This window comes from Cydia strobilella, chromosome 1 (genome assembly GCF_947568885.1).
Source record: "Cydia strobilella chromosome 1, ilCydStro3.1, whole genome shotgun sequence".
Lineage (NCBI taxonomy): Eukaryota > Metazoa > Arthropoda > Insecta > Lepidoptera > Tortricidae > Cydia > Cydia strobilella.
Genome location: NC_086041.1, coordinates 8,588,168 through 8,601,211, shown reverse-complemented (window position 1 = coordinate 8,601,211; position 13,044 = coordinate 8,588,168). Strand labels below are relative to the sequence as shown.

General features: G+C 41.6%; 1 protein-coding gene and 1 long non-coding RNA gene across 2 annotated transcripts in view; both read right to left on the bottom strand.

Moving 5' to 3' along the window:
• Positions 1 to 657: 657 nt before the first annotated feature.
• Positions 658 to 13,044, bottom strand: part of LOC134746892 (uncharacterized) — a 28,244-nt gene continuing 15,857 nt past the window's right edge. The window contains exons 2-3 of the mRNA XM_063681467.1: positions 1,372 to 1,494; positions 658 to 1,232 (exon numbers count right to left, since the gene is read on the bottom strand). Of these exons, the coding sequence (XP_063537537.1) occupies positions 658 to 1,232; positions 1,372 to 1,494 (698 nt within the window). The remainder of the gene's footprint in view (positions 1,233 to 1,371; positions 1,495 to 13,044) is intronic.
• Positions 3,768 to 5,910, bottom strand: LOC134746887 (uncharacterized). The gene is made up of 2 exons (XR_010128274.1): positions 5,508 to 5,910; positions 3,768 to 4,078 (listed from the first exon to the last, which is right to left on the bottom strand). It is a non-coding gene; the product is annotated as an uncharacterized LOC134746887 (long non-coding RNA).

Genomic DNA, 13,044 nt, shown 5'->3' with positions numbered 1-13,044 from the left:
TATTTAGGTAATGCTCAAATAAATCTGACTTGCTTTTAACGACTAACAGCGAGCTATTTATGTTTTATTTATCTAATAAGTAAGTACCTATTAGGTTCCTGAATAAAGGATGACTCACGTTAGACCGGGCCGTGACCTGGCCGGAGCTTCCGGCGCTTAGTTTTCTATGGAAAGCATCACGTGATCACCTGTCATGTCATAGAAATGTAAGCGCCGGATGCTCCGGCCCGGTCACGGCCCGGTCTAACGTGAGTCATCCTTAAAACGTTTTTTTGGAACTTGTATCCTACTGTAATATATAAAACGTAGTTTTGATTTAATTTAAAGTATCAGAAGTATCTGTTTGATATTTATGCGCGGTCAGGACAACAAACAAGAAATAATAAGGTTATTATATACAAAAAGTAGGTAACAGGGACATACAAAAATCTGAAATAATCTGACCTATTATACCATGTTAAATTAACTACCTACTTACATATTTGTTTCACCTATTTAACTGTGAACTCGCGATTCGCAAAAAGGTGCAATTGAAAAAAGCTATATTTAACATACTCATTATATTGCATTCATTGGACCAACTCTCTGACTTTACCAACCAAACTGATGATACCTTACTATGCCAAATTTAATTTATTTATTTTTGCTTAAATTCTTCTACAGCATAACTAACAAAATTGTCGTGATTAAAATAAAATTTATAAGTAAAGGTGGAGCCTTGTTTTCGTTAGCGGGCAGGTAGGAGCTTGGCGCAGCGGGAGCGGAGGCCGGACGCCTCAACCGGCTCTCCTCGTAAGACCCGCTGCCCTCGCTTTCATCTTCTTCATCGTCAGAGGGTTCAGTAGCCTCATGTTTCAAAGCTTCCGCTCTCGGACCGTTTATATCATTCAAACTACCAACCAGGTTTGGTTTTAAAGTAGATGTTGTATAAGCAGGTAACTGCGTATTGTTTCGCTTTTCTTGGGTTGATTTTACTGTAATTGTTCCATACAGTTTGTTCAAGGAAACGTTGCCAAAAGATTTCAAAAACATATCTGTAATATCGAGGCTTGTATTATTGACGTTGCTCGTGGTTAAGGTAAAATCAAGGAGCTTGTTCCTTAGTTGAGCAGTAAAGGGCGAGTTGCAGCGGTGGCCAGCACACGTGCAAGTTAGCTGGAGGGCCTGCTGGGACTGGGCCAGCGTGCATGGGTGAGCGGCACTTGCGGCGCAGGTCAAAGTAGACGTAAAATCTGAGGACAAGGAAGTAGTTTGTAATGGGAGAGAAAGAACCTTAGACATCGTCCGTATTTATTTGCATTTTATGGGATCGTTTCCTGATAAGAACAAACTATTTGCACTAGAGCTTTTTCTAATACAGAGCGTAATAACCTGGTGCTTTAGCGACGGTGGCGCAATGAAGTCCGCGCGTGGGACACGGTGCTTGCAGTCGCCGCTCCGGCTGGCAGGAGCTCTGATTGTGCAGGCACTGGTAACATTGCCGTGGCCCCGTATCTGTCGACAAAACCACATTGGACATAAGGGCAAGTGCAATCATTAAGACGATAGCGGACGACCGCTTCTCCATACAGACGTAGTCCCCATTTTCCTCCCTGGATATTGATTTTATGGAAAATATTTTTACACAATACGATTTTGTGATTATTATAACAGTTACCTAACATCAATTGATCAGTTATAGTTATTATTTACCTATCCGTAAAAATATTTTGTATACTGTTAGTACCGTGACTTAGTCCCCTTTTCTCTTAAGTACCTAACTCTTTAAATATTTGGGGGACAATCTTACACAGATCAAACTAGCCCCAAACTAAGCTTGTTACTAAATTTGTACACAACAATTATACCTAAGTCGGTATATAGTTGATTCAAGGTCTCTTTGAAAAGTAAATAAATAAAAAAACAAAATAAATAATGTTTCTCAAATTTTAAGGTGTCGACTACTTACTTACTTACACAATAATATGTACTCTGTATCGATGTAAGGATGTAACAAATCATTACTTATAAAATTTTAATTAACACCGATCATATTACACGAGTAATTAATTATGCACAAGCGCGGTTGCAATTGCTAGGGTAGTAAACCCTCCAGTAAATGAACACCCCCCAGTGAATGAACAAATTCACGTTTTTTGTCTAAAATAAGAAATATAGCAATTTCTACCACTTGTCGTATTTTTTTTCCTATAAACAACTTTATTTTCTATGCAATGGCAACCCGGGATAAATTTATTTTCGACCAGTTTGAATGTGACTGGCGTTTGAAGTTGACGTGTTTTTGGTTTTGAAGTTTTGTATGGAAAAATTAGATCCCAGATACCAAATTACAGGTACAGTGTACGTTTGGAGCAACATATGAAGTGCTTATTTAATGTTCACCTGTACAAAGTTTAGTTATTTGGATAGATAAAGAGTTAAACTTTCTATAAATGCACACATTGTCGACGTATTTTGCGATTGTCTTTATTTTTTATAGTTCCATTACTGGCTTATCAAATGTTGTAAAACCAGTAAATGAACGGTGTGTTCATTTACTGGTGTCGTCTAGATTTAATTTTTTCCTAAATTTATATGTAAACGAAATGGTATTGAACTTGTTTTTTGTGATTCTGCACAGAAAACGATTCTGATTCATTCAGCCAGTATTGGAACAAACCAAATTTCTATAGTCCATTTACTAGATTTTTCATACCTACGGTACAAAATATGGCTTGTTCATTCATTAGGTTTCTACTAATTCTATGTATGAACAATGTAACCACAAACAACGCAATGAAAAGTCTATTATTTTAAGCATTAATTGCTGAGCCTGACCTTTTTTATCAAAATATGCACGTTGTTTCTTATTGTATAGATTTATTCTCTTTTTCTTATTAATATGTAGCGGATTTCTGTGTTATTGGCGAATAACCATCATTTTATTACATTATTATATATTTAAAATCAATATGGGGGGCATAAAAAGATATGAACGCTTTCGCTATGCTATACCTACTAAAATAGAGCTGGAAACGGGTTTTGTGTTAAAAATGTATTTTTTATGCTGATTGAAAAGATCGAAATTATGTTCATTCGCTGGTTTTTGCGGTGTTCATTCACTAGTTTTTATGTTCATTCATTAGGTTTTTGGGTACTTTTTGATAAATTATGCTATAACTCAAAAACTATGAAAGTAATAAAAATCGCAGAAATTACTTTCTTAATTATTAAATGAGGATTGATTAAATTGCAATTAAATATTCAAATTATTAATGAATGCTGAGAAATTATTTTTCAAACTTGTATAATTGCTTAAGTGTTCATTCACTGGAGGTCTTACCCTACCTCGAAAGTCTCGAAACACATTGGTCGGGTATTCTATATACATTGAACCGGTAAATTTGGCCAATTTACTGTCGAAAAACGAATAAATATAATATGACGACAAAATTAAATCTTCTGTGTATGTTCGATGTTAGATTAATATACATACTACTTTTCCCCTTCCCTCTTGACGAAGCCTACGTTGCGGATATGAGTTTGTCAATTATTTATGTTGCCCACTTTCATCGACGATTGATCTATGTTTAGTCAAATAAAGATTTTTATCTGATTAAAATAAATATATACTTTTGTAATATATATTTGTAAACATTACACCTTTGTTATTTTGCACTGCCCATTAACTTATTTCTAGCCACTGAATCGCTATCTGAAGGTTGTCTGGAAGAGATCGCTTTTAGCGATAAGTCCGCCTGTTGTTACCTACTCAATTATGTCCTGTCTTTGTTTGTAACATGTATTTTTCTTTGTAGTGCACAATAAAGTATTTTATTATTATTATTTGTATCTCATATAAAGTCACGGGTATATACATCCCGGTCATTTGATAGGCGTGCGTGGGGATACAGATCCAACACGTAGAGGCCCTTTGGAGAAGTTTGCTGTTATGTAATACACCTGCTAGAACCCATTCACGGGTACAAATAGATACCCGTAAATCGGTCCCAACAGGCGTAGGGGCTATTATAAAACCAGTGGAAAAGAGTGCCGGTTATGGTCTTGAAGTTTGGCTGGTCAAAAGATTGGGCTATTGCTGAGAGGTCCGGACACCTGCCATAACAATGTCTATACACGTTATCGAGGCAGGCGGTGACTCGCCGCTGACTAGATGGGCCCCTGAAACTGCCGTCGTGAAGACGACCAGGAGCAACACCGGTGTGAGCGGCTCAGGGGTGTCGAGAGGTGTGCGCCGCTTTCTACCCAGTGGCTGTTAACAGCCACTGTGCCCACTCGCGTCTTATGCATTTTTCACTTCCACCCCTGGAGCATATAGCTCTAGCGACTCCTCTCTGGACAGCCAATGAAGGCAAGCCAGAGCTGAGAGTCCTGCGGGTCCCCTTGGGGTCCACTCCGACCGACGAAGACACGCCGGAGACGGAGACCCTGACCGACTCTCGGGAGCAATCGGGTCCGTGGGGTCGTTACTCCCCAACAGCTCGCCACAAGCTGCCCTGCGGGGGAATAAATTAAATTAATTTATTTATTTATTTGTCATGTAGAATTATTATTATTATTATTATTTGTATGTCTTTTCCATATCACGGGACCATGGGGTCCCGGACCTTTGGGAGGCGTACGTGGGGCCGAAGCCAACAGCGCAGAGGCCCTTTAAGACACTTTAATCTAAAAGCAAGGGATAAACGTGGCGGATACCATCCCCGAAAGCACAATGTGATACATCCGGAGATGGTCCCCGCCAGGTGCAAAGACTATTGCAGTGCAACACTTTTGTGCTGCGATGGGAACTAAGGTCATGGGCTATTGATTTGAATGTTGAATGGACTGGATAATGGGCTATGCGGGGAGACTAGCGGACACCTGTCGTGACAATCAGTCTCAAAATTGTGTAAGACAGGTGGTGACTCGCCAACTCATTTAGTGGGCCCTAATACAACGGCCGCACGCACAGTGCGACAATAGGGCAACACTTCAGAGCGGCTGTGAGGTTGTCGAGAGGTGAGTCTGCGGTAGCCAGATCCCGGTGATCCGTTCAGCAGGCCGCCGGCGTTATGACATTTTACACTTGCAACCTAGAGCATAGGTTCCGCTCTTGCAACTCCACTCTGGCCGGCCAGTTAAGGCAAGCACAGAGGCGAGGCCCAGATGACAGGGCTCTCCGGAATAGGGGTCCGCGGTGTCCTCGCCCACCGTCAGCTCGCCACAAGCTGCCCTCGCGGGTTTATTATTATTATTTGTATCTCCTTCTGGATTTCACGGGCCTATAAATCCCGGTCTTTTGATAGGCTTGCGTGGGGATATAGATTCAACACGTAGAGGCCCCTTGGAGAGCTTTAATGTCATGTAGAATGCCTGCTGGAACCCGTTCACAGGTGCAACAATAGACACCCATGAACCGGTCGCAGCAGGCATTGGGACTATTGTAGAAAAAGTGAACAGTATACCGGTTTATGGATTGAAGTTTGGCTGGTCAAAAGATTAGGCTATTGCTGAGAGGTCCGGACACCTGCCATAACAATGTCTGTACACGTTATCGAGGCAGGCGGTGACTTGCCGCTGACTAGATGGGCCCCTGAAACTGCCGTCGTGAAGACGACCAGGAGCAACACCGGTGTGAGCGGCTCAGGGGTATCGAGAGGTGTGCGCCGCTTTCTACCCAGTGGCTGATACCAGCCACTGTGCCAACTCGCGTCTTATGCATCTTTCACTTCCACCCCTGGAGCATATAGCTCTTACGACTCCCCTCTGGACGGCCAATGAAGGCAAGCCAGAGCTGAGAGTCCTGCGGGTCCCCTTGGGGTCCACTCCGACCGACGAAGACACGCCGGAGACGGAGACCCTGACCGACTCTCTGGAGCACTCGGGTCCGTGGGGTCGTCACTCCCCAACAGCTCGCCACAAGCTGCCCTGCGGGCTTATTATTATTATATACTTTTTAATTAAGAAATCAGGTGTAGTAGGTACCTACCTATGAAATACTTGTATGTATATGTACAAGTACCTACTCGTACAGCTATACTAGCCACCGCTCGCAACTTTGTCAGAGTTGTTGTTAAAAACATTCAACCCGATTTTTTACCCCCTTGAATTAAAAAAATACCGCGGCGGAGTAATAGGGTCCCGTTTTCCCCGTACCTTTGGGTACGGAACCCTAAAAAGTACGTAAAAATACCTAGAAATAGAGAACAGAGATTATGTAAGAATCCACTCTGTCGGTAAGGGGTTTATAGTTCCTACTTGGTGAAATATTAAATAGTTTGTAAGTATATACATAGTATAATATTATATCATTTATACTAGAAGTAGTGTTACGGTTGGTACGCAGCACACGAGGCACGAGCGGAGGTAGGACTTGCGAACTTGGAGAGGTCGACCGCAACGCGCGAGTTTGTTTGTCGTGATGAGTGGCTGTTTGGCGAGTTTAACGGCGCAAACAACTTTATTTATGCATCACCGTTTATAATCGGATCTCTACTTGTGTGCTATTCTATTCAGGTCACATTTTTTTTACTTAAGGTACTTGTAACAAAAATTAAAATTAGAGCTCTGCATCAAAGTACCAAACAATACATATAGTAGATATCTCCTCACCTTGTGTTGTGACAACACTTTTAACTCCACCTTCACCTGAGTATATTTGTTAATTTGATTAAGCTACTTACTTAAGCGAGGTTTAGACTAGCAAGAACTTGCATGCAATTTTCATTACATTGCGGTATCTGATAAACATTTTGAATGCAGTTTACCTTAGTAGTCAGCAATGTAACGTAAATTGCATGCAAGTTCTTGCTAGTCTAATCCTCGCTTTACGTCTACATGGCTACAATGTTTGTCCGATGCTGGGCATATTTGCTTTACCGTTGTTTATTCATTTACGTAGGGATGTTCCGGGCTCAGTTGTGTATCTTAAATATTGATTCGGACATGTTAGATACATGTGTATAGCATAATTAATGTTATTGTAGACTCTAGTTCCTCATAACGTGAAATAAGAATTGAAACGCCGATTTGCAACACAATTATATTATTAATAAATTAGACGCGTATACATGACATGTTATTTCTTTGAAGGATATTGCAAAAAAATAAAAAGCTTGACAATGGCCGCGCTTATATAGGTCGCAGGAAACCCGTAGCGCGCGATGTGTGCAGCGCAGCGCCATCTACCATGAAATTGAGTATGCTTTCTTGCTTGCCGCAACATACTCCCGCCTAAAGAATAGCAGAATCCTTTCTTCTCACATCTGGTAGTGGACAGAGCTTCGAAATCGAGCGGGTTAGCACTCCAGTTGCTGTGCGGACTTCGTAGACTCGTGTCACGTTGTCTTGTCCAGGGTGTTTCTGTACAACTCTACCTAGTAGCCATTTACTAGGAGGTAATCTATGATCCTTAATTAGTACGAGGTCCCCGACGTTAAACTCTTGTTTTCTGATTTTCCACTTCGGTCTCTCTTGTAATCTTGTTAGAAATTCAGTTTGCCATTTTCTCCAAAATATTTGTAGCATTTTCTGAATGTTTTGCCATCTTGATAATGAATTTGTCTTATGTTGTGTCAAATCTCTCTCCGGGATGGTGACTAACGGTTCTCCGACAAGAAAATGTGCTGGTGTCAGCGGCTCTAGGTCATCAGGATGATCGCTCAGCGGTGATAAAGGTCTTGAGTTCAGACAAGCCTCGACCTGGTTCAAAAGAGTTGTAAATTCTTCGAAGGTAGGTGTAGCGTCTCCGAGAGTTCTCTTAAGATGAAACTTGATACTCTTGACTCCGGCCTCCCACAATCCGCCATGGTTTGGTGATCCAGGAGGGATGAACTTCCACTTGGTGCCTTCTGTATCTAGTAGGGCTGCTAGTTCAACAGGGATTGTTGACTTGCCAAGTCTCCAAGTCTCTAGTATTTCTTTGCTCGAGGAAATGAAGTTAGTCCCGTGGTCACTCCAAATCTCCTTGACGAATCCTCTTCTTGATGTAAATCTTCTAAATGCTGCCATGAACGCTTCCATAGACATGTTGCTCACACATTCTATATGTATTGCTTTAGTTACCATTGCAGTTTCTTTTACATGTTTGTTTTTTAAGATAAGCCATCTTCTACAGTAGGCTATGACTGAGATGAGTTTTCTCAATGATGAATATCTCTTTGAAATTGTAAGTATGAAATCTTCTGTCTTCTGAGTCTTCTCTGACAAGGTAGTAGTTGCGCATTTGATAGATTTTCTTGTTTCTAGATCTGTATCTTCTACTTCATAGTGTTCTCTTCTCCATTCTCTTTGATGTAAAAATGTTGGGCCTTGAAACCATAGTGTATGTTCTTTTAATTTCTCAGGTGTGACTCCTCTCGATGCGGGATCTGCAGGGTTTTCTTTTGTGTTCACGTACGACCATGTTGTATCTATGTTGTTGTTGATTGCAATGACTCGGTTTTTCACAAATGTTGTCCACTTCAGCGGGTCTCCGAGAATCCAGGCTAAGGTTACTTTTGAATCTGAATAAGCGTATGTATGGTTGTGCTCGATTCTCATAGCTGTAGCGACGTGTTTCAGTAGTTGGCTCAGTAGCAGTGCTGCACTCAGTTCAAGACGGGGCAAAGTGAGTTGTTTTTTCAACGGTGAGATTTTTGTTTTTGCCATGATGAGTGATATTTTGACTTCTCCGTCTGGTTGGATTACTCTGCTGTAGACTACTGCTGCGTAGGCTGACATTGATGCATCAGCAAAGCCATGCAGTTCTACTAACTCGCTGTTGTTGGTCATTCCGATCCATCTCTCAAGCTTCACGTCTGACAGGTGCTCTATGCCTCTGCAGAAAGTCTTCCACTCTGTCTTAAAGTCTTCAGGTAACTCTGTGTCCCATGATAATTCTCTTGACCAGGTCTTCTGTAGAAATATTTTCGCCATGGCTACAGATGGTGCTAGCCAACCCATTGGATCAAACAGGGAAGCGATGACTGTTAAGACGTTTCTCTTTGTTACTCGCTGCTCAGATAAAGTGTTGATTTTGTTTGTTACTAAGAGGGTATCTTCGTTTGAGTTCCAAGTGATTCCTAATGTTTTGATTGTCTCTTTTTTGTTGATGTCTATCTCAGAATTCTTCGCTCTCTTCTCTGGTTCTACTGTGTTTATGAATTCTTTGCTGTTTGAAGACCATTTTTGTAACTCGAAGCCTCCTCTTCTTAGTACTTCTGTCAGTTGACGTTTAGCCTCTACTGCGGTTTCTATTGTATTTCCCCCTGACAGTACATCATCCATGTAGAAAGAATGGTTGATGATTTCTCGAGCTTGTGCATAATCTTCTGTGTTTGCCTCATCGATTGCTATCTGTCTCAGGGTTTTGATTGCTAAGAATGGTGCACATGCTGTTCCGAAGGTTACAGTTAGCATTCTATACTCTCTTATGTCTTCATCAGGGCTGAATCTCCAAAGTATTATCTGAAAGTCTGTGTCTCCTCTTCTTACAAGGATCTGCCGGTACATTTTGATGACATCGGCGACAAAGCAGACTTTATGCGTTCTCCATCTCATAAGAATGTCTCGAAGATCTCCCAGAAGTGACGGACCAATTAGCAGTTCTGAGTTGAGGCTTACTCCGTTGGCTCCTCTGCATGAAGCGTCATAAACTACCCGAAGCTTAGTAGTGTCTCTGTCTTCACGGATCACAGGATGATGTGACAGGTATACTCTTCTGTCTGGCTCTCTCATAGGTTCATCTCGTTTAACTAATTCCATATGTTGTAACATTATGTACTCTCCCATGACTTCATTGTAGGATTCTCTCAATTTTGTGTTTGCTTCTAATCTTCTCTCAGTGCTCATGAATCTTCTCAGTGCGATTTCTCTCGAATTCTCTGGTAAAGTAGGTTTGTCACACTTGAATGGAAGTGATACGATGTATCTTCCGTTTGTATCTCTTGCTACTGTATCTTGATAAATGTTCTCAGCTCGAAGTTCTTGTGGGGTGAGAGTGTCGTTTTCCTCTGACTCTAATCTCTCTGTCTCCCAAAATTTTTCTACCATCTTCTCTAATGTTATGTTCAGATGCATGCTTTTGAACTCTCTCATGTGGTTGTTGTTCAACTGACCTCCTGACAGGATGTATCCCAAGTGAGTTTGTTGTGCTATGGGAGTACCTGGTTCTCCTTTAATCACTCCGTTCATCAAAATGTCTGTGTAGATGTGAACTCCAAGTAGTAGATCAATGTTGCTTGGTGTATGGTAAGTTGGGTCTGCCAGTGACAGATATTGCAGATGACTCCATTTCTGTGGACTGATTGGGACTTCAGGCATAATGTCGGTGACATCTTGAACAATGTAGGCTGTGCAGTTGACTTTGAAGTTGTCATTGAACCTTGAGTAAACTTCTATATCTATAGCGGATTTGATTCTTGTTGACATATGACCCACTCCGGTTACTAATCCATCAGCTGGTTTTCTTCGCAGCTGTAATTGTTTGACAGTTGCTTCACTTATAAATGATTCTTGTGAACAGGGATCAATGAGTGCTCGTAGAACTTGTATACCATGGCCAGTCTTAATGTTTACTAGTGCGGTAGCCATGAGCGCAGTATGACTCTGAGTGATAAGGTAGTTTCTTATTTTTGGTGTATCTGAAGGTTTTGTAGTAGTCTCTTCTCTCAAATTTGTAGCGGTTTCTCTCGATGTAGATTGTATTGGATTTTCTCTCTTCTCAGTTGGTTGGTTTTCAAAATGAAGTAAAGAATGATGTCTTTTTTGGCAATGATGACAAGATACTCTGGATTTACAATTTTTCACATTATGTTTTGATGACATGCAGTTAAAGCAAAGTCTTTCCTTTTGGACATGTTGAACTCTGTTGTTGACATCTAGGTTTGCAAATTCTTTGCATAGATAGGTGAAGTGGTTTTGTTTGCAGTAGGAACACTGTATTGTAGTTGTAGCGGGGCTTGTTAGAAAGGATCTCTGTCTCACGATAGCTCTCTCTCTGTCCTTCGAATAGGTTGTAGATGGAAACATTTCTAACACTCTGAAACGTGTCTCTAAGAAGGTTGTAAACTTCTCTAGTTTCGGCAACTCTTGTACAGGTAGCGCTTTTATCTCCTCTTCCCACTGTTTGCGCGTCTCGTCATCCAATTTGTTGAGCATAATGTGAATCACGATAGTATCCCACTCGTTAATCTTTACGTCGTTGTTTTTAAGGCTGTTCAGGCATTCTTGGGTAGTATCGAGTAGCTCTCTGATAGATCTAGATGTGCCGTTGTACACTTTCTTTTGATTCATAAATCTATTCAATATGGTATTTACTATCATGCGTTTGTTGTTGTACCTCTTGTCTAAAGTTTCCCATGCAACATCATAGTTTTTCTCCGTTATTTGCAGATGCTTCAATAATTGTTCAGCTTCACCGGTGACACTTGATTTCAGGTAATGAAGTTTTTGTACCTTGCTCAGCGATGTTTTATTATGAACGAGCGACGTGTACAGGTCTCTAAATGACGTCCATTCTTGATAATCTCCAGAGAATTGGGGCAGGATCACTTTTGGAAGCTTCACCTCTTGCGTAGAATGCTTGTTTACTTCCGACGTTGACTTGTATTGCGGTTGCGATTGCGGTTGCTCACTCAAAGTTTTGGATTTGTTGAATAGCTCGATAGTATCCGATAACTCTCCTTTAATCACAATATACTCTTCTTCTCCATTGGAGTACAAGTCGGTTGTGAAGTAATTATGCTCCTTTTTCTGAGCCGTAGTTGCATATTTCAAGATTTGGAAATGGTTTGTTTGAAATTTCTGCCAATACTCGTTCAATGTATCAATTCTAGCTTGTACATAGCCTTTCGTAATACGTGATTTTCCTTGCTTATTTAAGTTTATCCCGATCTTTCTTATTAATTCGTAAGTAATTTTGTGAGTGTTAGGCCCTAATCTTGTTGTCTTGAGATCTATCGTAGGGGTGTGGACTGTATAGGGTGCGGCATAGGCGGCAAGGATGGAGTAAAACAACTGGAGCTCTTCTTAAATCAGATGCAGGAGGGTCGAGGTCGGAGAGGTCTTCTTTTTCTTCTTAAGAGAGGTGTTGCTTGCTTGGCTGCTCGATTCGTAATGGCTTCCTATGGCCGGCGCACCGCCTTTTATTCCCTCCATATTTAAAGACCTCGTCCCCCGCGCCGCGCCGGCGCGGGCGTCTGCGCTTCGCGCATGCGCAGACCTCTCTTTCCTCGACTCTCCTACGTTTCTCTTTATTTATTAAAGTTATGTTATATATTAACAAATTACATGTTTTATTTATTTATCCTACCTATCTTATTAGATTCTAGTCTAATATCACAATTTCTTATTAGAATAAGGTAGCGTATACTTTGCCCTATTTTCTTATACAGATCTACGTAATGAAACACAATGAGGAAAATTCTTTATTTGTTATAAGCCTATCTTAATTAAATTATATTGCAATCCTAACTTTACCTAATTGGAATTCTCTTATTGGATTCCTTTAAGAGGTACAAAGTATGCTACTCATACTTTGTCCTGTTATAAAAACATACTAAATACCATTTATTTCTATACGTGACGCGACTTAAAATTATTACATGTTAAAATGACTCTAAGTTACAAAATACTATGCGCGTCGTGTACATTTCTCCCGCCGTCGCCTTGCGATCCCACTGGTAGCACGACGATCTTCTTTGTTGGCCGCCTCAGCACGTGTCCTCTGCTGGTGGTGACGTCCACGACTCGTACCACGCCGTCCTTGCCCGGATACGTCTGCTTCACTATTCCACGTGGCCATATGTTGCGGGGGAGGTTGGAGTCGCATATTATTACGACATCGCCGACGGCCGGGGTGACTCCTGCGCCGTGGGGCTCCCGCCGGTGTTGTAGTAGCGGCGCGTACTCGCGAACCCAGCGCTGCCAGAAGGTGTCGGCCAGCTGCTGGGCGCGCCTCCAGTGTTGTCGCGCGTTCATGTCGCTCTCTTCGAAGGTGCCGGGAGCCGGGGTGTAGCAGTCCGGCCCGATCAGAATCATGTTTGGAGTCAGTGCCGGCGGGTCTTCTGGATTCACCGCTAC